The sequence below is a fragment of the Cebidichthys violaceus genome, unplaced genomic scaffold, assembly GCF_023349555.1.
Source record: "Cebidichthys violaceus isolate CVI_PGR_0920_01 unplaced genomic scaffold, fCebVio1.0.p SCAF_221, whole genome shotgun sequence".
NCBI lineage: Eukaryota > Metazoa > Chordata > Actinopteri > Perciformes > Stichaeidae > Cebidichthys > Cebidichthys violaceus.
In genome coordinates this window covers 1-27068 of record NW_027176397.1, presented here as the reverse complement: position 1 = coordinate 27068, position 27068 = coordinate 1, and the positions used below count along the sequence as shown (strand labels likewise).

At 41.2% G+C, this 27068-nt stretch overlaps 1 protein-coding gene across 1 annotated transcript; it reads right to left on the bottom strand.

Moving 5' to 3' along the window:
* Positions 1-64: 64 nt before the first annotated feature.
* tcerg1l (transcription elongation regulator 1 like) lies at positions 65-26089 on the bottom strand (the record flags this gene model as incomplete). Its single annotated transcript, XM_068718175.1, has 12 exons — positions 65-2287; positions 3811-3929; positions 4152-4241; positions 7833-7935; positions 8104-8191; positions 12502-12653; positions 13104-13216; positions 13318-13400; positions 15759-15843; positions 16064-16203; positions 23026-23175; positions 25310-26089. Coding segments are annotated over 12 exons (2060 nt in total), but the record flags the coding sequence as incomplete, so codon positions are not given.
* Between the last annotated feature and the right edge of the window lie 979 nt (positions 26090-27068).

Here is a 27068-nt window from a genome sequence, read left to right as displayed (position 1 = left end):
GGTCATCTGTAAACAACAGACACAACAACAAAAGCGTGTTTGAGGACCAGTTTAATTAAAACACGTCATGAACTACAGCTAATGAAATGTCACAACACAAAGATCATTTCAAAACACACATACTATCCAATGAGAAGTCAGGACACGTAGAAACATCCAATTAGAACATCAGGACACAACATTTGTCCAATCACAGTTGAGGGGGCGGGGCTTTCAACAGCAACATCTTGATAACAAACATAAAAACACCTATTGGACATGAAGGGGTGAATCTGGTTAACTCTGTTCAGATCAGCCGATGTTGTTGTTGTTTACGCGTGTGTGTGTGTGTGTCTGTGTGTGTGTGTGTGTGTGTGTGTGTGTGTGTGTGTGTGGGGGGGGGGGGGGGTCCTGCAGAAACAGTCTCCTTAATGTCTTTAAATTCAGTGTTGCTGAGAGTTTATATTCAACATGAGACACACAATGAACAAATGAAGAATATCTTTCTTTGATGAAAACTCAAATCTACAACAACTCAACTCTGACTGTGATTGGCTGACAATTGGCCAATCACAGAGCTTCACAGTTTTTTTTAACCTGATAAAACACAAGGCTCGTTCTAGATGAGCTGCGTCCTGTAAAGTGGACGAGAACAGTTTTCAGCTGCCTTCAAAGAATAAACAGGAAGTCATAGAAACAGTGACTTCCTGTTAGATCTGTAGGCTGCTTGTAGTTCGAAAACCACATTCAGATTTATTCATGTATTTGTTATTATATATTTATATGTAAATGTGCGTTTATCTGCACATTTATCTGTTTATGTGCAATTTTTTATGTCTGTGTTAATTGTAATATGAATAAAGTTTATTATTAATATTATTATTATTATTATCAACCACACAAGATATATTTTTAGATCGATTTAGAACCTTCGTTACACAACATGAGACTAAAAACCAACAATCTAGCGTTAAATATTACAATTATACACAAAAAAAAACCTACTTTCTACAAAACATGGTGTTTGTTGTCAAATCTAAGAGCCAATTAGCTCTTTGATCTGGAAACAGCCAACATCTCCCATCATGCATTGGGTCATGCAGTCTGTGACTCTAAAATCTGTGGCTGCCTCGATCTCGTGAGGTCATCGATGACTCCAGAGAAAGTCGGATCAATTCGGAGACAAATCTACCCAGTATGCATTGTGATTGATTCTGATCAGGACCGGCTCACCTTGAACGAGCCTAATCACACCTCTGACCGCCTTCTTCTTCATGGCCACAGAGGCTGAGGCTCATGGGTATTGTAGTGTTTAGAGAGTTTTTGTGTTCAATCATATGTTCAGTTGTGCTTCTTTAAATGACACTGATGAAGACGTTAACACTGATACTAACTTCCGTTGTTTTCATCTGAAACATGTCATGAGTTTTTATTATTATTTATTCATGTGTTTTTATTATGAACAAATTTACTGAAGATGTTGCGAGGTTTGGTTTCAGTATTATATTTATTTGTTGTTGTCTTTTATGTTCTCCACCAAATGATTACTTTACTTCTGTCTTATTATCAACTGGTCAGCAGAACCCCGACCTGTGTGAAAGGTGCTGTACCAATAATGATTGATTGATTGATTGATTGATTGATTGATTGATTGATTGATTGATTGATTTGCCAGAGGGACAAACAGACAGTCAAACAAATGAGCAGATGTCCTTTTTCTGCTCTAATTCTTTTTGTAGAAAAGTTTAACCAGTTTCACTTGGCTCACATCTTTTCAGTCCTGTTCTGGAACATTTCAGCAGGACCAGATGACATCAGTCCACAACAGTCTGCTTCTGGTCCTCTCATGTCTTTCAAAATCTAGTTATGTCTTGTTACAGCCTGGTCTCTGTGGTTCCATCTATGTGGGCCCAGTCTGCCTTCTGTGGTTCCATCTCGTTTCTGTGGTTCTGGTCTGGTTGCTCCAACACAACCAGCAGTTAGAAACCAGGATTCATCACTGAGTCAGCACAGGATATGTTCAGTGTGGTGAACAGAAGGTCCTAGGAGGTTTTGTAAAGGTTGTGGAAGGTTGTGGAAGGTCCTCTATGAGTTCTACAAATGTTCTAGATGGTTGTGTAAGGTTCTGAGACAGTTTGAAGAACAGCTGTCTCATCTCATCTTCCTCAGTCTGGCTCTGTTCTCTTTGTCTCGTTTCTTTAAGGAAGTGATGTAATGGTAAAAGAGTACTTCTTGTTCCTTCTTCCTGTTGAAGGCATCGAAGCGCTGGTCACCACGGTAATGAGCACAAAATTCCTTAAAGGTCGATCTGCAGAGAAAATTAAAGAGAAACAGGGCGATTAGTGTTGTAAAGCCTCAGTTTGTTAAATCACAGCAGTTCATTTATGTTGTGTCATAATAAACAGTAAACCAACAACATGACAAATGAGAAAAAATGAGACCGAACTACAAACTAAAACAAAATGAGACTGAACTACAAACTAAAACAAAATGAGATCAAACTACAAACTACAACAAAATGAGACCGAACTACAAACTAAAACAAAATGAGACCAAACTGCAAACTAAAACAAAATGAGACCGAGCTACAAACTAAAACAAAATGAGACCGAGCTACAAACTAAAACAAAATGAGACCAAACTGCAAACTAAAACAAAATGAGACCGAACTACAAACTACAACAAAATGAGACCGAGCTACAAACTACAGCAAAATGAGACCGAACTACAAACTACAGCAAAATGAGACCGAACTGCAAACTAAAACAAAATGAGATTGAACTTCTACTATTTTTTGCACCCTTCAACATTTTTTGGGGATGCTGAGATTTGTCTGTTTGATACTCTGGTGTTGTGTTGGAGATGAAGAAACAAGTCAGATGTTCTTTCAAGTTTTGCAGCACTTGTCTTGTTTTGCAGTGTGTCTTCTACTTTGTGCTGAGACCAAATGTCTCAGAATCCCATTTGTTTCGTTGTTGATTTTGTGAACAAGAGCAAACAAAATACAAAAATAACAGAATCATTTTTTGTGTTTTAGTAAATTAGACTTCATGAAAAAAATGTTGTTTGTCGATTGGCTCAGCTGTTTCAGAGTGCTGGGTTCAGTGACGTGATTGGCTTAGAGAGTTGCTACTGCGCAGACATGAACTGGACCAGCAGGTTGATTCGTCCTACAGGGGACACATCAAAGTCCTACAGGGGACACATCGGAGTGCTACAAGAGATGTCCTACAAGAGCCACATTGGAGTGCTACAGGGTACACGTCGGAGTGCTACAAGATATGTCCTAGAGGAGACACATTGGAGTGCTACAGGATACATCCTACAGGAGACACATCGGAGTGCTACAAGATATGTCCTAGAGGAGACACATTGGAGTGCTACAGAATACATCCTACAGGAGACACATCAGAGTGCTACAGGATACATCCTAGTTGAAACACATTGGAGTGCTACAAGAGACGTCTTAGACGAGACACATCGGAGTGCTACAGGATACATCCTACAGGAGACACATTGGAGTGCTACAAGAGACGTCTTAGAGGAGACACATTGGAGTGCTACAGGATACATCCTACAGGAGACACATTGGAGTGCTACAAGAGACGTCTTAGAGGAGACACATTGGAGTGCTACAGAATACATCCTACAGGAGACACATCGGAGTCCTACAGGCGACACATCGGAGTCCTGCAATCCTAACGTAACCTCTGAATCCTGTTCAACATGAAACTCTACTGATGAGGTAACGTTTGGTTACAGATGGGGAGCTGGTCTCAGGTCAGACTTTACTAGAACAGAGTGATGTGGTGAATAAAGAACGAGTGATACCTGCTGGTGATCTTAGCCTCCTCCAGCAGCTGTTTGAACTCTTCTCTGGCTTTCTGCAGTTTATTCTTCTTCTCTTTATACTCGTCCTTCAGCCTGCTCTTCACAAACTGATCAAACACCTGCGCGCACACACACACACACACACACACACACACACACACACACACATACACACACATACACACACACACACACACACACACACACACACACACACACACACACACACACACACACACACACAGGTAGCACTAACCTCACAGTGACATCATAAAAGTGTGACTCAGGTGTTTTTACATCAGTCACAACAACATAAATTAATAGAATTTGCTCAATCAAACCTGTTTTCTCTGATCTGAGGTCAGCAACAGGTATCGAGGATCAAACACCATCTTATGGAGCTCCTTTTCCCAGGTGGAGAAGGCCGACACCTCAGGACACACAGAGATCAATTTATTTATTTTCCTTTACATCTTTCAATAAATATATTTTACGACGATCAGCTGAAGTTCAATCCAAGTATCAGAAAGGTGATTTAAGACTTTGAATGTGATTGTTGGTGTGAGTATTTCAGGCACTGCTGATCTACGTGGTGTTTCTTGCCGTACGTCTCTGGGTTTTTATAAGGGTTTGAAAAAGACAAAACATCCAGTCACTAGAGGCCAACGTATCCTCCTGAATTTAAAGTCATTTCAAGTCGAGAAGTGATGAGTTGCCATGAAAACATTGTGAGTTTAAAGTTAAAAGAGAAAGTTTAAAAATAGAAGTAGCCACGATGTCGGGTGAATTTGTTAATCAAGGAGGTCATATCAAACTCAAAACCATGATTCAGCCCAAACTGAAAGAGATTCAGAGATTCTCCCTGATAGACACACCGTCTGTTCTGGAGGATCTGTGGAAATGTTTTAGATTACTTGTGAGATTGAAGATTCGTGATGTGTCGTAAAGAGCATAACGTTACGGCTCCTGACGCAAATGAGGAAGAGGGGAGAAGAGTTGAGAAGAGGGATCGTGATATGCCAAAATACAATCACCATACAATAGAGCTCCTCTGGGATGAGGTGGAACGATAGATTTGCATCGTGAGGCTTTCATTCCAATTTGGACCAAAATCTTTGAGAGGAACTTTGAAACGTCTATCTTTCTACTTCATATTAATATCGTCATATCGTCTGTCGCATATTTTCATTGACCCCTTATGTGCTGTCACATTGTCTTAAAGCAGCAGTAATAATTGTCTAATTTATTTATGTCTATTTCACTAGAATGATCATTACTCTATTGCACAAGGTATTTAACCAATGCTTGGACTAATTGTTTCTTTAGAAGACATTTTAAAGGCAGTAATTCTGTACTTCTAGTCTCGTCCTCAGTATTCAAAACAAGTGAAGGGTAAGATACTCAGGAAGTGTGTTAAGTTACTTTTAACTTACTCTTACACCTTGAAAAGTAATGTTGATACTTTACTTTTTAATGGAATCAAAAGTAATTTGTTACTTTACTCATTATATTACTTTCACACAACTGTGTTTATACTGCTGCACATACTCATACCAAAATAGAAGGTACACACAGAGACGCACACACAGTCCGTGCACCTACAAAGTCAATCAGAAAGCTGCAGCTAATTCAGAACGCTGCAGCTCGAGTCCTCACTAAGACTAAGAAAGTGGATCACATCACTCCAGTTCTAAGGTCTTTGCACTGGCTTCCTGTCCAACAAAGAACTGACTTTAAAATCCTGCTGTTGGTTTATAAAGCACTGAATGGTTTAGGGCCAAAATACATCTCTGATCTGCTGCTACCTTATGAACCATCCCGACCCCTTAGGTCGTCTGGGACCGGTTTACTTTCTGTTCCCAGAGTCAGAACTAAAATGGAGAAGCAGCGTTCAGTTCTTCTGCTCCACATATCTGGAACAAAGTCCCAGAAAGCTGCAGGTCTGCTGAGACCCTCAGATCCTTTAAATCCAGACTGAAGACTTTTCTGTTTGCTGCTGCCTTTGATTGAACCACATTCAAGGATATTTCTGCATTTTACTACTGTATTTTATTTCTTAAACTGCACTGCAACTATTATTCTGTTTTTAGCTTTTTAGTGTTTTAACGACTGTTTTTAATGTGTCAATGAATGTTCTTAATTGTATTTAAATCTTTTCTTGTGCATTATGTTTTGATGCTTTTAACGGTTTTATGTGAAGCACTTTGAATTGCCTTGTTGTTGAAATGTGCTATACAAATAAACTTGCCTTGCCTTGCCTTGCCTTACAGACTTGCACTTGGCATTTATTATTCAAATTTCAACTGAGGGTGCAAAGAATGCTTTTGCACCAGTGCTGTCTCTTCGTCTCCCTCAGGGACCATCACACACCCACCAGAGGTGATATTAACCTGAAAGTTGAATGCAGTTTCACACCAGGAGGAGACGGTCCAAACCGGTGGTCCCCTCGATCATCATCGGGAATGTGAGATCTCTCCCCAATAAGATTGACGTGTTATCGGCAGTGACCCAAAATCAGATGGAATACCGTGAGTGTAACATTATGTGATTTACAGAGACATAGTTAACCGCGCCAACTCCGAACAAAAATGCTGCAGTGGAAGCTGTATTATGATAGATGGTGTATCTGTGGGAACACCAAGGGCCTGCTGTTGGGTCTCTGTACAGTGTAGACCTGCTCTTAGTGAAACGTGTCATGAGATAGGTTGATATGTTATGATGTTTCATTTTCACAATTAAAATAATACACAAACATAAAAGAGATGAATTCAAATGATATCACAGTGCAGGAAGAAGCAGAAAATCAACTGGGCTAATTTGAATAAAAATGTAATTGAGTGTGTGTATAGTTCTCCATCCCCGTAACGTAATTTCATGAACATATATTTGTTTATTTATATATTTATTAGTGCTGGGCGAGTTAACGTGTTATTATCGCGTTAACACATTAATTAATGAACGCCGACAATTATTTTATCGCGCATTAACGCAGTTTTTTTTAAATGCAATACATTGATGTTGATGTCGGTAAATCACCAAACTAGCGGTGGAGGAGTCTTCATCACTACTTTGATGCAGCGGTGGAGGAGTCTTCATCACTACGTTGGTGCAGTGTGTGGAGGAGTCTTCATCACTACATTGATGCAGCGTGTGGAGGAGTCTTCATCACTACTTTGATGCAGCGGTGGAGGAGTCTTCATCACTACGTTGGTGCAGTGTGTGGAGGAGTCTTCATCACTACGTTGATGCAGCGTGTGGAGGAGTCGTCATCACGACGTTGATGCAGCGTGTGGAGGAGTCTTCATCACTACGTTGATGCAGCGTGTGGAGAAGTAGAGACAAACTGAAGACGAGCTAACAGACGCCACAGAGAAGTGGAGAGATACAAACTGCAGGGCGACTAGTGTTGAGAAGACGTCGGTCTGAGGAACGTTCTCAGGATCATGAATGACGTCACGTAGGAGCCTCCCTCCAGACGCACCATCACCAGAAGAACACACGAGTCGTACAAAGAGGAGAGGACTACAAAAGAGTCACAACGCGCACCGGCCGTCGCTCTCACCGGAGACTACCGGACATCGCTGGGTAACCGTCGTCACCTCTGAGTTACGGTGCATTATGTTGATGAACAGTGGGAGCTGCGTTCACATGCTCTGACTGTATGAAAACAGAAGACACACATTTTGATGAAACGTGTGGAACATTGTATTCATGTTGCACAGCAGTGGAACGTTTAAATAAAGTCACACTGAGCACAGATAGTAGAAATATAACTGATACTGTGTGAAGAACACTGCTGTTAAAAAGAACCTGATCTGTTTAAAGTGATTCAAACCAAATGTTATTGTACTTTTGTTCATACAGCAGTACTTTTAAAATAAGTGTGCAATACACTACTTTTTAATTCATTATTGAATTTTGCGCATCATTTTCTGAGATTAATCACAATTCATCACGATTCCAAACTGTAATCGTTGCCCAGCGCTAATATTTATGTATACAAATAAGTTGTTGTGTATTACCCCTCTTTCGAGCATCATTTCTCTAAAATGAGCGATACGAAGCTCCAGGGGGAGGAGTTTAACTTCTCCTGGACGAGGGAGAAGAGACATAGGTTCTTCTATTCTAGAGAAAGAGACAGAGACAGTCAGACAGACAGGTGTGGTTATTTTGTGGAGTAACTGAGAAAGTGTAACCAATGACTTCAGTGAGCTCTGACATCAGCAGGTCAGAATCCTTTTGACCTTTGGTCGTGTCTCTATTCTGCTCTCTGATTAACTCAATCAGACTCACCTGTTCCTTTTGGAGTTGTGTTCATGTTCATCATCTTTATCTTCATCGTTACCATGGACACCAAGTAATGAACAGCAGGAGCTGCTGTCTGTCAGAGATAGACAACAGGTTTATAAGTACTGTGCGAAATGTTTGCTCTTACTTATAATTACTGAACAACATATAAAAGAGTATATTATTGTTATTGGATAACTCACCAAACAGGTGAGATGAGTATGTAAGTACTTAAATGATGTGGAGGGACTTCATACAGATCACCAACAACAAGCCCCATTAACGACCTGACCCTGCAAATGAACTGACAGAGTCTTGTTGTGGTCGGGGCTCTGTAGAACTCAACGAGGTAAAACCAAACCTCCTCTGCACATTCTGCTATAAGGAGCTGACATTAGGAGCTGTTGTGTACTCGTGTTCACTGAAACGTGGCTGGAGGCCAGCATGCCCGACTGTGCCAGCACTTCAGAGGGTTTCTCCATCTTCCAACAAGACAGATTGAAGGACTCAGGCACATCACTGCTCCATCCTACTGCTGCCTGCATCCAGGCAGAAACAGGGAAAGAGGGTTTCTAAGGTCACTTCCAAATGGAACAAAGAGGCTGATGAGGTCTTACAGGACTTTGAGGCAACTTACAAGCTGATGTTTGAGGACGCAGCTGATGATGACATCAATTAATCTAATCTAAATGCTCATTCACACACCAATGGCGCAGCCTTCAGGAGCAGTTCATTATCTTGTCCAAGGACACTTCGACATGCCGGTTGGAGCCAGTGATTGAATTGCCGATATTCCAATTAGTGGACAACTCTACCTCTGAGCGACAACCGCCCCCATCGACGGTGTTATTCCAAATGAAACCGCTCTTACTCAAATCAGAAACTCAGGAACTCTGATGCAGACAAAGCAGCCAGATATGACTTCCAGAAGTCCACGAGGAATGCTAAGAGAGACTCCAGAGGGCAACACTTTATAATAACTACACGCTATGAAGCATTAGTTAAGTATGAGTAAACACTTAATTCATCATTTGTAAAGCATTGTTCCTACATTAACACTCATTAGTGTGCAATTTATAACAGTTATAAATGTTTTATTCTTTATTAATAAGCTGGTCTATTATGTGTTTCGTGATTGTGTTTTCATACTTTATAAATATAGATTCAGGTAGTTACTAGTCATTAGTTAAGTATTTTGTGTGACCTCATCTAAAGTGAGGACTATCTATGTCTTACTAAACATTTATAATTGACATTAAAAGGCCATCAGTGCCTCAAAACCCACAAAAGTCTCAGTTCTTCTAAACAGAAAAGGCAAAAAGATAAAACACAAAGTGATCAAGAACATGTCAATATTTATTACAAGATGCAAACAATGTACTGTAAATACAAACCTCTCAGCCATTCATTCATGTAAATTAATTTCCCCCCCGGTGACACTCGTGCTTGGCTGACATCTCGAAATGGATGGTGAAACACCACCTGAAGCTCAACCTGGATAAAACTGAGCTACTGTTCCTCCCGGGGAAGGGTTGTCCGCACCGGGACCTGTCCATCACCATTGATGATACCGTGGTGACGCCAACTCGGACTGCGAGGAACCTGGGTGTGACCCTGAATGACCAACTGTCATTCTCAGCAAACATTTCATCCATCACACGCTCCTGCAGATTCCTGCTCTACAACATCAGGAGGATTCTCCTCTTCCTGACTGACGAGACGGCGCAGGTTCTCATCCAGGCTCTTGTCATCTCCCGTCTGGACTACTGACACTCTCTACTCGCCGGAGCCCCGGCGTCGGCCATCAGACCTCTGGAGCTTGTCCAGAAAGCTGCAGCTCGTCTGGTGTTCAATCGCCCCAAGTTCTCCCACACAACTTCCTTTCTCCGTTCTCTACACTGGCTCCCTGTAAGAGCTCATCCAGTTTAAGACTCTGGTGCTAGCCTACAGGGCAGTGAAAGGAACAGCTCCTTCGTATCTCCAGGCCACGGTCAAGCCCCACACCCCCGCCCGACCACTTCGCTCTGCTGCCTCGGGGCGATTGGTTGCCCCGTCGCTCAGAGGTCCCTGTGGCCGATCAACCCGGTCACGTCTGTTTTCTGTCCTGGTTCCACAGTGGTGGAATGAACTCCCCACTGACGTCAGGACAGCAGAGTCGCTGCCCATCTTTCATCAGGCTGAAGACTCACCTCTTCAAGAAGTACTACCCTGAGCCTTCCACTTATTGTACTTATTGTATTCATACTAGTTTGTTTTTGCACTGTACTTTGCTCTGGTTTCTGCTCTTAGATGCTTGTTTACAAAAGGAGATGCTCTTATGACTTCTGGTGACTAGTAGTTCTCTTGAATACCTATGTTGAATGCACTTATTGTAAGTCGCTTTGGATAAAAGCGTCTGCTCTCAGTGGTTCTCAACTGGTCTGTTTTGCTCACTTAGCTCACTTAGCATGAAAACAAACTTTGTGGCTGTTCTTCTATACTGTGAAATGGGTGTCTATTAGCATTACAAGGCATTAACGCCAAATACTGTTAAGGAGCGTGAATAACTCTGCTGCATTAAAAAATCGCCTTCAAAATAAAAGCACAGGATTGTTTTTTTTCTTTTCTTTTTTTCTCAGGCAAAAGGCCTGCGACCCAATGAAAACGGGTCCTGTTCTCAGCAGATTCTCAACTGGTGGGTCGTGACCCACCAGTTGAGAATCACTGTGCTAAATGACTGTAATGTAATGTAATGTACACGAATGAATGGCTGAGAGGTTTGTATTTACAGTACATTGTTTGCGTCTTGTAATAAATATTGACATGTTCTTGATCACTTTGTGTTTTGTCTATTTGCCTTTTCTCTTTAGAAGATAACTGAGACTTTTGTGGGTTTTGAGGCACTGATGGCCTTTCAATGTCATTTATAAATGCTTTGTAAAGCATAGATAGTCCTCACTTTAGATGAGGTCACATAACATACTTAACTAACGACTAGTAACTACCTGAATCTATATTTATAAAGTATGAAAACACAATCACGAAACACATAATAGACAAGCTTATTATTCAAGAATAAAACATGTATAACTGTTGTTATGAATTGCATAGTAATGATTGTTAATGTAGGAACAATGCTTTACAAAAGTGTTTACTCATACTTAACTAATGCTTCATAGCGTGTAGTTATTATAAAGTGTTATAATAACTACACTCTTGCAGCTCTGAACACAGATATACGGAGTGGATTACTCTGTATCACAGACTACAAAGGAAAAACAAAGCCAGTGTTCAGCTCATGGACAAGCTCAGCACCTTTTTCATTGGTTCGATGCGTACAACACATTACTCCCCATAAGTCCACAGGTTGTTGGGGGGGCGGGGCGGCCACACTGACCTTTGAAACAGCTGACGAGAGGCAGTCCTTCAAAAGGGTCAAACTTCATATTTCTTGTGGGCCGCACGGTATTCCAGACCTTGTTGTCAGGTTGTACACTGATCAACTGCCATCTTCAACCTGGTCCCTGAGTCAGTCCGTGGTCCCACCCCCTTCATTGTTCCTGTGTCCAAGAAACCAGTGGCCTCCTGTTTAAACGACTATAGCCCTGTCGCACTGATATTAGTCATCATGAACTTCTTAAACAACTAGTCAAATGCCATATCTGCTCCTCTCTTCCACCCTGGACCTTCTTCAGTTTCCGTACAGACCAAACAGGCCCACGGATGACACTGTTCTCACCCACCTGGAACAATGGAATACATATGTGAGAATGCTCTTCATTGAAAACAACTCTTCCCTCAAAAGTTGTCTCTAGCTCACCGATCTCGGACTGGAGGCCTCCATCTGCAGCTGGATATAAAACTTCCTGACAAGGAGGGCCCAGGTAGTAAGAATTGGTAGCCACACCTCCTCCTCATTGATCCTGAACATGGCCGCATCAAAGGGATGTGTGCTCAGCCCTGTACTCACTGCTCTCTCACCTCTGCAGATATAGCTCAGATGTCATGATTCAGCTTAAACCATCCTGGTCCTCATCAGGGACAACGATGAGATGGCTGACTGACAGGAGGTGGAGACACTACACACAATAACCTCTCTCTCAACTTCAGCACATTGGTGATGCTGAGGCTTCAACTTCCACAGAGGACCTCTCCTGGACCCTTCACATACTGTTGAGCATCCTCACAAACCTCTACAGGTGCACCACAAGAGTGTGCTGACGGACTGCATGAAGGTTTGGTACTGGACTGCTGCGCCCACAACTGCAACTCTCTACAGAGCACAAACTGGAAACTCTCTTTAACCAGCGGTGCCTGGTACAATTCATTGTATCGTTGACCTTGTGTTAACATGCACATGACTAATAAAGATTTAAGTTTGAACTTGAATTAAGTTTGAGATAACAGACAGGTGAAGTGACAGACCGGCAGGTGTTGTCTTCTTCCTCTTGTGGGGTGGGTCCTCGATAATGCGGCTGATGTCTCGACCAATCAGCTCGCCTGGTCTTTCCCAGACAGACAGGTGAATTGTGGGATTGAAGAAGAAGATCCGGTCATCTCCGGTCCACACCACACACCTGAACACACACACACGAGTCAAGTGTGAAAACGTGCTGGATAAATTGTTCAGGACATATTCTCACAGCACAGCTTCAAATCCAGCAGCTTGGTCCTGAGCTTTAAACTGTGACGCTCTACGTTCCCCCAAAATAAACTTCTGTCTTCACAGGAAGTTTAAGTTCAGGCAACAAACCCACTTCAGGTCAGGTTTAGGAAAAGACAGACAAGACATGCAAGACAGACGGACAGACAAACGGACGGACGGACGGACGGATAGACGGACAGAATTGGTCTGGATCTGTTCATGGTAGTCATGGTAACACTGTGAAGGAGACTAGTTCAATTAGAATTAATTAATTAATAGTCATCAATAGCATTAAACTGTACAGTATGTGTGTGTGTGTGTGTGTGTGTATGTGTGTGTGTGTGTGTGTGTGTGTGTGTGTGTGTAACAGAGCAGCATTTACCATGGCGACCCTGGGACAGGTGTGGAGGCGACAGGACGTTTGTCTTTTCTTCCTCCTTCACTTCTCTCCTCCTCGTCTTCCTGCTCTTCTCTGTCTATAGACACACCAACACACTGCAACAGACACACACACACACACACACACACACACACACGCACACAACACACATGTAAAACTAAATCTGATCTGAGAACGGTTTTAAGCAGTAATTTACCTGTTTGTTGTCGTTCATTGTTCTCCTCCTCAGCAGTAACGCTCCTCGATAACAAACTTGACCTCCATTCATCCCTCGCTTCTCTGACGGACACAAAAGAATACAACTTTATTTAAACTGCCGAGATAGACAAACGCTTTAAACCTTTAAACATACAGCAAACTAAGACAGTTTTAAAGATAATTATTCAGTCACTAATCAGATGAACTCAACTCCATCATCTCAACTGAACATTAAACTCCAACAATTACAGCTGGAATCATAAGCGCAGTTAGATAACTAGCAAAAAACTAGCAGTTAGGCAGTTGGCCCGAGTTCAATCACAGAACATCCATCCATCCATTATCCATAACCGCTTGTCCTGTTCAGGGTCGCGTGGGGGGGCAGGAGCTGATCCCAGCTGACAGGCTACAACAGGACTGACACATAGAGACAGACAACCATTCACACTGTTGGCCATTTAGAGTCAGTTAAGCTAAGCTGCCTGACTTTGGACGGTGGGACTTTGGATCAAACAGTGTTAGCCACCACACCACTGTACAGCCTCAAGGGCTCCTCCTCCAGCAAAGCAGTGTACAGCAGAATAACATCAGGGTAACAGCAGAGAAACATCAGGGTAACATCAGGGTAACAGCAGTGTAACATCAGGGTAACATCAGAGAAACATCAGGGTAACATCAGGGTAACAGCAGTGTAACATCAGGGTAACATCAGGGTAACAGCAGAGTAACATCAGGGTAACAGCAGAGAAACATCAGGGTAACAGCAGTGTAACATCAGGGTAACAGTAGTGTAACATCAGGGTAACAGTGTAACATCAGGGTAACATCAGGGTAACAGCAGAGAAACATCAGGGTAACAGCAGAAAAACATCAGGGTAACAGCAGAGAAACATCAGGGTAACAGCAGAAAAACATCAGGGTAACAGCAGAGAAACATCAGGGTAACAGCAGAAAAACATCAGGGTAACAGCAGAGAAACATCGGGGTAACATTAGTATAACATCAGGGTAACATCAGTGTAACAGTGTAACATCAGGGTAACATCAGGGTAACAGCAGAGAAACATCAAGGTAACAGCAGTGTAACATCAGGGTAACATCAGGGTAACAGCAGGGTAACATCAGGGTAACATCAGGGTAACATCAGGGTAACAGCGGTGTAACACCAGGGTAACATCAGGGTAACAGCAGTGTAACATCAGGGTAACATCAGGGTAACAGCAGTGTAACATCAGGGTAACAGCAGTGTAACATCAGGGTAACATCAGGGTAACAGCAGTGTAACATCGGGGTAACACCAGGGTAACAGCAGAGAAACATCAGGGTAACATCAGGGTAACAGCAGTGTAACATCAGGGTAACAGCAGAGAAACAGCAGAGAAACATCAGGGTAACATCAGGGTAACAGCAGGGTAACAGCAGTGTAACATCAGAGTAACAGCAATGTAACATCAGGGTAACAGCAGAGAAACATCAGGGTAACATCAGGGTAACAGCAATGCAACATCAGGGTAACAGCAGAGAAACATCAGGGTAACATCAAGGTAACAGCAAAAGTGCTTTTTTTCGACTGTGGTCCCAAGTCAAATTTGAATCAAGAATCAAACCTCTGTATTTTCACTGCATAAACTCTTTGGTTACGATGTTTCTCTGAGTTTCCGTGGGAATAAAAAATAAACTGATACAATGTGACAAATGAAGAGAGTTCCTGCGGCTAAATGGGATTCTCTGTGTGAAGGTGAAACATTGTGGCAGCAGACACATGGTCATGTGACTGTGATGTCAGAAACCATCTCTGACAGAATCTTGAAGTCAGATGAGACTCTGTTTACTCTGCAGACTAACATGACCCTAGTTAACATGATATTACCCTTACAAACTGATGACACAGCGGACCTGGTTCTGTTTCTAATGCAAATGAGTCCTGATGAGTTTATTATCAACAGTTTAAACTTCTGAAGGAGTCCTGTACAGACTTCAGATGTCACAGTCAGACTCACAATAAGGAGTTCTGTAAAGGATCACAGTGAATGCAGCAGAACCAGAGATGCTGTATATTTTATGCATTTGTCTTTACCGTCAATGCACCGCTCCCTCAGTTGTGTGGTTGAATTGTATTGTGTTGTGAAAGTAGCACATAATGAAGCCTGCAGCAGAGATCAGCAGGTAAACTCACTTCTTTTTGAACATTGTTTTAAATAACACTGACATAATTTGAGGACATTCATCAGACTTTACACAGCAGCTCCCTCTGAAGACACAAGGCGTTATTCTACATTTAAAACATATGCAGTAGAACTCCCAAACACCTGGAGACATCTGGAAAATCACTAGAATACAACTTAAATGTCTCGTCTGTGTTAATGTCAGAGTGTCAACAAATTAACATGAGCATTCAACCACAGATAGACGGACAAACAGACATGTGGACGGGTCTTACTGTGTCTGTGTCTGTAGTTTGCCAGCAGAGTGAATCTGGAAGAAAACCGGGAAGAGAAGATGGACGGATGAACTTCCTTTATCACCTGAAGAAAGAGAGCAAAACAATTATTTCAATAAGTTAAATAGACAGACTAACAGACAGACACACAGATAAACACAGACAGACATCAGACAGACAGAGAGACAGACTCACCTGGAAAGGTAATACAGGCCACCTATCAATGCACCTCCTTATGAAAAGTCACTGCACCTCCTAATGAAACGTCACTGCACCTGCATGTGAATGAATGCAATGAAATGTACCTGTGTGGGCGGAGACAATCTTCTCCTCAGGCTGACGATTGGTCGTGACCATGCCCATCTACACTGTTGATTGGTTAGATTGACAGGCCACACCTCATTGTCCCTCTGTACGTTGAGTCCCGTCCACTTCCAGTAAGCTCCTGCTACCGGATGAGATTATAATTTTAGTGATTTGTACTTCATGTTTGAATTGAACTTTTAAATCACCAGATCACCTTTCTGATATCACAACTTCAACTCAATCACAAATTATCACATAGTGATATGTTTGTGTTTCATCTTTCATTTAAATTAAGGAGCAGTGTGTAGGATTAAGGGTGATGTATTGACAGAAATATAATATCATATTCAAAACTATGTTCTGATTATCTCCTGAAACTAAGCATCATTGTATTTTACATTAGAATGAGCTGATTATGTCTTCATATGGAGCAGGTCCTCCATGTCTCACCACCATGTCTCACCACCATGTCTCACCACCATGTCTCAACACCATGTCTCACCACCATGTCTCACCACCATGTCTCACCATCATGTCTCACCACCATGTCTCAATATCATGTCTCACCACCATGTCTCACTACCATGTCTCACGATCATGTCTCACTACCATGTTTAACCACCATGTTTAACATGTTTCACCACCATGTCTCACCACCATGTCTCACTACCATGTCTCACCACCATGTCTCACCACCATGTCTCACCACCATGTTTAACCATCATGTCTCACCACCATGTCTCACCACCATGTCTGACCACCATGTCTCAATATCATGTCTCACCACCATGTCTCACTACCATGTCTCACCACCATGTCTCACTACCATGTTTAACCACCATGTTTAACATGTCTCACCACCATGTCTCACCACCATGTCTCACCACCATGTCTCTACAGTTGCCCAGAACGGACAAACCAAACACTGGCTCTGGTGAGGCCTTTCCCTCACACACTGCTCCTTTAAGAAGTGCAGCTCGTCTCAATCACATCCAGGTCAAAGCATGTTTCTTCTGTCAAAGCCGTAACTGATCAACACTTGATGTGTTTTCTGCTTTTGTTCTAGACTGGTTGTTATTCATTGCTATCATTGTATACAGCCCTGAGTTGTATTTTTAGGATCAAATTTCTTAAATGAGTTACGGCATATATTCTGTGCCGTTTGTCTGCAACTGTACAAAAAATAATATTTTTTTTGGTAAAATAAGGGTTTGAAAAAATAAATACCTACAACTACTAACTACAGTTACTAACCTAACTGATCCACAGACACAACAACTGCTTTCAGTGTTTACATTTGACACTTCTGCTTTCAGACTTGAAAGCATGTAGGTTACTTCGACACTGTCTGGTTGCTTAGTTTATGAATGAGCTCACAGAGACGTCTGGATTCATAATGAAACTAATGAAACAGATAACAGTTTCTTCTTCCTGTGATGGTGAATGACAGATTATCTTCTTCTTCCTCCTCCTCTTCTTTGCTGATAAATTGAATCAGTGTCCCATTAAAATGCAACACACACCAAATACAGGGAGAGAGTGTGTGTGTGTGTGTGTGTGTGTGTGTGTGTGTGTGTGTGTGATCTGCATCATCTGCAGTTATGACTGAAACACTTTCTACCTTCACTCTCCTCCTCCACTCCTAAAAATACATCTTTTTGGGATGTTTTACAATTTGCAGTCAGACGAGTGCTGTGCATCTTTCAGTATCTCACGATTCGATTTGATTTTAATTCTTGGTATCACGATTTAAAACGATTCCAGATTAAAAATGTATTCTCGATTCAGTAAATAAGGGTTCTAATTTAAGGATCTACTCCAGTCCGTAGTGCGCTAAATAAAGCAACGAGGCAAAATATGGCATCAAAAGAGTAAAATGTGTATAGTATTATGGATGTTTAATATTTGAAAATGTATAAACTGATTGTAATCATCTAAACACAGGAAAGGCTTCATGCTAACTCTGCACAAATCAACATTTTAAATATTAAAAAGGTTTTTGTATTTATCAATTCAGTGACTTCAAGAATAATGAGATCAAGTTACATAAAAAAATTATTCTCAGAAACCTGCCAATTGCAAAATGAAAAAAACTTCTGTGGGACTTCTTCCTGTTGAGCATCGGCTGATGATGTGAAGTCTTCAATACGATGCCTCCTCATATCACCACAGAAACATCAATAAGGTGGCAGCTTCACTCTTTCATTTAACTCAACATTCAGGAAATTGTAGCCACGGAGACATCACAGGATATTATGGTCTGTAACAGACAGCATCATTCAGCAGGACAAATAAAAGAGAGAAAGACAGAAGCCTCCACAGGGGGACGCCGGAGTGCCGGAGGTGAAATAGAGTCAAAGATCTCCAAAGCATTTCTTCATGAATCAATGAAATGAGGATCTCATCATGTCTACATCCAGAATATCATATCAGGCTAGGATGCTGTTATGAAAGACAGACTCCAGGTGCATTATGGGAAATCCATTCAGTGCTTTCAGAAAGTCAGGATATCAGTACACACACACACACAACACCTGGCTGCAGGTGACTGACAGGTATGTTGGTGCATCATGGGAAAAGAAGAAGGTACCTTTCATCCTCTTTCTCTAATATGTCTCTCATTTCAAACGATATATAAAAGACGACTCATCTGTATCCTAACACACACACACACACACACACACACACACACACACACACACACACACACACACATACACACACACACACACACACACACACACACACACACAGCAGTAGATAGCTTAGTTATTATTTGAAGTCTCTATCTATTATTTTTTTTACATAATTTCTTCATCCTCCCTTTCTAATCCTATTTATTTCTTTACCTTGTCTCTGTGAGAATGTGTTTGATATGAGCAGAACTTTATATACATATTATATATATAACGTTAGGCAGGTGGATGAATTATAGTGGTGAATTGTGAATTATGTGTAAATCAAGTTAACAGTTATGTCCTCACAATACTGGTTAACACCCTCAGAAACACACACAAAGTCGGTACATCCGCTCCTCGGGGATAAACCTCCAATTAGTTTATTATGCTGAAGGCTGTGATAGATCTCACACACACACACACACACACACACACACACACACACACACACACACACACACACACACACACACACACACACACATTAAGAGTCCCCCAGACACCTGAGAGGAAACAGCTGATGATGCAACGAGCTGAGAAGATGAGGAAGAGAATGTAGATGAAGAGGAGAGAGAAGAAGATATTAAAGATGTGAACAGTTGTCATGAAATGTAATCAAATAAAAGTAAATTGAGGAGTTATAAAAAATAACCTAATAAAAGTGAACAACAACGCAACAGTGCAACAAAATAAGATAATTAAATGTGGACTCTTAAAGACCTCTCTCCCTCACATCCTCACATCCTCACATCCTCTGTCCTCGGACCCTCATATCCTCTGTCCTCGGACCCTCACATCCTCTGTCCTCGGACCCTTATATCCTCTGTCCTCGGAACCTCACATCCTCTGTCCTCGGAACCTCACATCCTCTGTCCTCGGACCCTCACATCCTCTGTCCTCGGACCCTCACATCCTCTGTCCTCGGAACCTCACATCCTCTGTCCTCGGACCCTCACATCCTCTGTCCTCGGACCCTCACATCCTCTGTCCTCGGACCCTCACATCCTCTGTCCTTGGATCTTCACATCAGAAAAGGAAAAACTAGAAGAAACATCGGGGCGAGGAGCAGAGGAGGGATTCTTCCAGCCGGAAGAACAGAAGAATTAAGATCAATGATCAATATGAGAACAAGCTGCTGTGATTGTCTTTATGAGTTTTTGTAATTATGTTTCCATGTTTATATGCTGAATATGAACTTCATAACTTTCTTTTATAATTTAAAAATGTAGAGCTACATCAGTTTTACCTTTTCATTCATGTTTCATTTATGTTTTTTATTTATTAATCAGCATAGACGCAGATGAACCCAAGAAAAAACACTTAATATTAAAGAGGTTTTTGTGTTTCTCAGCAGCAATGAATATCTATTTTTGTTTGAATTTTGATATTTTCATCATGTTTCTTCTTCTTGTCTTAGAGTCATAAATCCGACATTAAGCACTCGCTGTTATATAAAGATAATAATCAGATGTGTTTAGACCATCTCGAATATGCATGTACAGAGATGCTTATATATTATGCTTATATATTTTTGAATGAATGCTATGATGTTGTATCATATACATATGAAGATAATACAGACCCATTCTCAATCACTGAGTATTGTCTCCCCAGTGGTCACTTCTAGTACTGCAACTAAAACGATCTCCTAAATCATTTTCTCCGACTGAAAATAGGCTTAATTATTACTCTTTGTATTATGAATTACTACTCGATGAAGGCTCTAGAGTTTAATGTAAAGTCATTATTCTGGTCCACAGAGAAAATAAATTAGACATTCTACAATTAATAGATTAATTTCATAATAAATGTCACCCTGCGATCGTATGATGCTGGTCATCAACTCAGTAAATCAACCAGAGTTTTTCAATCCGACTGAGACGTTCACAAAAAGGGGCGGAGTTTACAGCATCCGACCAATCACAAACATGGACAAGTCTGCTGTTAGCAGAGCGGCATATTTTAAAAACAAAGAATAAAAACTATGAAATCAAGTTAAACACATAATCCATACTGGAGGCACAGCTGGTAATAGATTAATACATTTATAATATCACTGCTTCATCTCGAGACAATAGATTATAACTACATGTGTGTATTAAGATGTATTCTAATGGTGTGTGAGTATATTTAGGCCTTATTCTTTCAGCTGTTACCACGGCGATGTGAAACTGACTTTGGAGCAACAAAACAATGAATATAAAAACATAATTTAAAGTGTTGATAAGGTTTCTTTCCATAACTCATCAACATCACCAACAGCAAACATTAACCGGAGCAAAGTAATGCTTCATGGAGACTGTAAGACACAAGTCACACTAAAACACACATGGATCAAGAAGCAGTTTATATTCTCTCATCTCATATATAAATATATATAAATATATGAGAGAACATATACTGATTTATTTTCTGTGTTAATCCAAAGTCCGTTTCACACTGCCTGAGTTACATCAGACAGAATGAGGTTTAAATATCTTCACCTTATCAGAATACATCTACAATATATTAATTTCTCCGAATACACACATGTAACTATATTCAGAGCTATGTGCTCTAGATGAAACAGTGATAATATATGTTGTATATGTATATATACGTATATATATATATATATATATATATATATATATATATATATACATATATATACACAAATGTATATACTGTATATGTCAGTGTGAATTATGACGATCAATGAACCAAGCTCTGATTGGTCAGCAGGCGGAGCTTTTACCTACATCACCTGCTCTGTTACCATGGTGATCTCACCGGTAAGAAGTGAACCTCCATCGTAGGACTGAAAACTAGAGTTGACCCTGAAGTTAACTCACTTGCTGTACCTTCTGTTCAGGAAGTTGTTCCAGCCAACCAGTAACTTGCAACACTGCTACTAACACACACACACACACACACACACACACACACACACACACACACACACACACACACACACTCACACACACACACACACACACACACACACACACATTCAGCAGCTGTGGCTGAGGACCTGGGGCTGTTGTGGGTCTCACAACACATACACTCAACAGAGTGTCAGATGACGTGAGGTGTTGGACCTCCTGGGCTGAAAGGATAAACTGAGTTCAGGACAAAACAATTGTTGAAAGAAGAAGCGGGATGTTGTTCCTGTTGTGATGAGTTTAAACCTGCTAGTTTTATTGTTGAAAGAAGAAGCAAGACTACAATACAACTACAAGTCCCACAATGCAGCTACAACAAAACTGCAGTGAATTTCATGAATTCCTCCATTACAGCGGCTGATTAACTGCTGACATTCATAGCTTCACTAGTTCTGCTGAAGCACTCATAAACCTCTAAATCACACAGTTGTTTACAAGCTATTCAGTTCTGCTAACACTAGCTACCGTACTTAAGCTAACAGTTAGCGATGCATCTGTTCACTGCCCCCCCACACTGACAGGGTGACTGAAGGAATCATAGATCCAAGCAGAGAAGTCCTCGCTTCACCACCAACCTTCATGATTCTAACAGTAAAACGGTCAATCTCGATTACTTCACTCCCGACCAATGATGAAATGTTTAGCCGCATGTCATCATCGAGGTGGTGTCCAGCAAACAATGTGGGCTTCGTAGATCATTGGCAGACTTTCTGGGGGAAACCTGTTCTGCTTAGGAGAGAAGGCATTCATCCCCCTTTGGATGGAGCGGATCTCATTTCTACAAATCTGACCCAGTTTCTTAGTGGACCTAATTATTACATTACAGTCATTTAGCAGACGCTTTTATCCAAAGCGACTTACAATAAGTGTATTCAACATAGGTATCAAGAGAACTACTGGTCACCAGAAGTCATAAGTACATCTCCTTGTTTACACAAGCATCTAAGAGCATGAAGCAGAGCCAAAGTACAGTGCAGAAACAAACAAAAACAATAAGTGCTGAGTGGAAGGCTCAGGGTGACAACCCAGAGTGTTTATCAAGAGTAGTCCTTAAAACAGATAAAGTCATTATTGTAGTAATATTGAACCTTTCATTGATTCATAATCACTCAGCACAGTCCTGTTTACTCCCCCATCTAGAACCAGAACCAGAACTAGAACCTGATATCGATCCAGAGACGAGAGATCATTTTCATGAAGTCAAATTCTTTACTAAGCAGCAAACAGTGACGTGTAAACAGGAAGTGTTTGTATTGTGTTTTTATGTCATCACTAGTGAAAACAACAAAACATATTTCGGTGTTTTGCGGTATCTTCAAATGCAGAACTCACCTCATGAGTAGAGGGAACCACACTCACCTGTTGGTGGAGGAGCAGTGAGGAGATGCTGGTGGAGAGGAGAAACAGCAAGGAGGTGCAGAGGGAGGGAGGAGGAGGAGGAGGAGGAGGAGCAGCTGGTGTCCTCTGGCTCCTTGTCTCTGGTCTTTGTTGAGTGTCTTGTAATACGAGCTTGAGACACAAAGAAACATGTCAGTCTGGATCAGTTCCTACCTGGACCTGAACCCAACTATCAAAAAAAGAAGGTACTTTATTAGACCGGCTGCAGTATGAACTAGAAGTAAGAAGGTCGTCCTGTTCTCTGTTCCTCAGTACAGCGCAGAACTATCCAACAAATAAATCAAACAAAGACTGAACTGAGGCTCACTTATTCCTTCTATCACAGCTGATCATCATTCCATTAATCACATTAAATCCAACATCATCAATAAATAAATAAGCAAATAGTGAGATGATCTATAGTCTCTAATACTGAGAGTATCCTCAGTGTATGATGTTACTTTCATCTTGTGGTTTTCTATTGAGTCCAAAACTTAATAGAATCACCATGAGCTCCCATGAAAGATATAAACCAAGAAAGATAAGTGCAAATGAGGCCATGAGTGTTGCACAGATGAATATATACTTATCATAGCGTATTTATATTCATCATAGTCTTCATAGCAAAGAGGATGCACTAACACCATGTTGTGTTAGTTTGTGTTGAAGAACAGATCACAGTGAGGCAGCAAAGTATCAGAAGTTGACTCTGTTCCATATGTTTTCTCGTATTGTTCTGTTTCAATGCATTTCTGTGTGTGTTCATGTATATCATGGACATGTTGGCAGATCAGTCCGCCTCCACACAGCTGTGCTCCTTTCAGGAAATTCTGACCTAAATCTGTAGACAGCAGCAGCGTCACAGCAACAATAGAACATCTGTGTAAAGATGAGCATTGTAGCAGGACGCTCTGCTCATGTTGACAACATCAAGCCCCATTAGAATGACCTCCAGGCCAAATTTACTCAGAGTAACATTCACCACAACATAACACAGTGATATCCATCATTATGTACCAATACTTATTGACACTACTGCAGTGATGTTAATAGGTTTCCAATGAGGTCCCGGGAACCAATGAAATGTGTGTTTTTGATGTCATGTGGTTATATTTATGTTGTAAAAGTAGCCTGAAATGTCTACAATAAACATATTGTCCCTGGCTGCTGCCGTCTCAGCATGGAGGAATACAAATGCAGTACAGTGAGGATTCAGAAATGTTACACGAGACATTAGTCTAAAGCGCTTCTTCATCATTACACAATTTTAAAGTTACATGAATACAGACAGCAGCACCGGCTGTTCAGGAGCATGACAATATTTCAGTACTGACCAGTCAGGAACCAATTATTATACTATCACTGTATTATATTATTATTATATTATATTAACACTATAATAATTATAAATAACAACAAACAGACTTGATGAAGATGCATTGAGACTGACAGAAGGACCATCGTCATCAGTGATTGGTTAGTTCTGCCTTCACACATCCACACAGGAGGCTTTTTGCTTCTTCATCCATAAATAGTAAATAATATCTACAGACATCTTTAATCACTTCCTGTTCAGCACAGAAACTTTGTTCCTCAGTTTTCTTCATAAATGTATGAGAGAGGAAACTGAAATTATCCTGAGGCAGCACATCAACAATGTGATGCTAAATCTATAACTAGTGCTGATCAATAAAATACTAATAATAACAATGTGATGCTAAATCTATAACTAGTGCTAATCAATACATACTTATAATAACAATGTGATGCTAAATCTATAACTAGTGCTGATCAATAAATACTTATTATAACAATGTAACACTAAATCTATAACTAGTGCTGATCAATAAAATACTAATAATAACAATGTGATGCTAAATCTATAACTAGGACTAATCAATCAAGACTAATAATAACAATGTGATGCTAGTGAAAGCCGACACACACACAATACACATACAAACACAAAGACACACAGCATACACACACACAAAATACACAAACAACAAAAAGCAACAGCCAGCACACAAAACACAAACAAACAACGAGTGTGATGAAAGCAGGCCGTCAGTCACAGATCTCAGCTGCTGAACGCCCACATGTGTCTCTGTGTGTCGACAACTGCTGCCAAGAACATCTCTACAGTTGCAACACACAAATACACAACCACACACACACAGAACTGCTGTTGTGATGCGTCTATTTGGATGTCTCCAGATTCACAAAAAACAAATTAAGAAATCGAAATATGAAATAACACACTCACTGGAGTCTGTTACAATGTCTATGTCGGTCTCTACTTGGACCCCTGGTGGTCTGTCAGTCTCTACTTTGACACCTGACAGTCTGTCGGTCTCTATTTGGACACCTGGCAGTCTGTCGGTCTCTATTTGGACACCTGGCAGTCTGTCGATCTCTACTGGGACACCTGGCAGTCTGTCCGTCTCTACTTGGACACCTGGCAGTCTGTCCGTCTCTATTTGGACACCTGTCAGTCTGTCAGTCTCTATTTGGACACCTGGCAGTCTGTCGGTCTCTACTTGGACACCTGGCAGTCTGTCGATCTCTACTTTGAAACCTGGCAGTCTGTCAGTCTCTATTTGGACACCTAGCAGTCTGTCAGTCTCTATTTGGACACCTGGCAGTCTGTCCGTCTCTATTTGGACAACTGGCAGTCTGTCCGTCTTTACTTGGACACCTGGCAGTCTGGCAGTCTCTATTTGGACACCTGGCAGTCTGTCAGTCTCTATTTGGACATCTGGCAGTCTGGCAGTCTCTACTTGGACACCTGGCAGTCTGTCCGTCTCTACTTGGACACCTGGCAGTCTGGCAGTCTCTACTTGGACACCTGGCAGTCTGGCAGTCTCTATTTGGACACCTGGCAGTCTGGCAGTCTCTATTTGGACACCTGGCAGTCTGTCCGTCTCTACTTGGACACCTGGCAGTCTGGCAGTCTCTACTTGGACACCTGGCAGTCTGGCAGTCTCTATTTGGACACCTGGCAGTCTGTTCGTCTCTACTTGGACACCTGGCGGTCTACTTGGATCTTTAACAGTGTGGTGAAAATTGAAGACAAATCAATCCTGACGAAGAGTAAACTGACAAACTGAGCTTCAGCATCAAAACATGAACACAAACCGACGTTCACCAGAATAAATCCACATTTCATCGTCTTCCTCTTTAGGTTACTGAGAAAAGACATATGACTCAAAAACTTCTGCCTGCAAATCAACAGATAATTTATAGCATTTGCCGTTGTTTTCAGTTTCTGTTTTAATTTGAAAAGGAGTTTTTTTTTTAATGAGGGAGACACATGAAAAACGTGAAGACGAGGAGAACCATTTCCAGTCAGGTCAGGTCCAGCAGACCTTCTGTCAGACCTTCTGTCGGTCACAAACCAAACCAAAAAGACACCTGACTTCAATCAGCAAACAAACAATATCCTGATGATTCATTTGTTCTTTTATCCGAAATCGAAATGTGTTTGATGCCTCTGTGATTAAATGCTGACTGTATTGAAGTGAAATCACACTCTCAGAAGATGATTGATTAAAAACACATTCATACAAATGTAAACAGTGTTTTTCTTCAGACCCTGACATCGTTTCGACGGATCGAGTCATTTGATAAAACACTTAAAGACAGAAACATGTCTGCTGGCCCAGTTCTGAGGCAGCAGAAATTTCCCATCATGCTCCACTGAGTGATTTTAAATTGACCAATCATCTTCATATTGCATTTGACAGGACTTGTATGTGTGTGTTTATGTGTGTTTGTGTGTGTGTGTGTGTGTGTGTGTGTGTGTGTGTGTGTGTGTGTGTGTGTCAGTAAAAAGAAAACACACATTCAGTCTCTCTGAACAGCGAACCACAGCCAATCAGCTCCCAGCAATGACCACTGTTGTCATGGCAACATGGCAGAGGTGAATGCAGTATCCCGCAAAAATATCTGGCCTCCAAAAGTTGCTGGTTCGATTCCAGTTGACTTGCAGCAGAATAAAGGCCGCTGATTGGTCGCTAACAAGA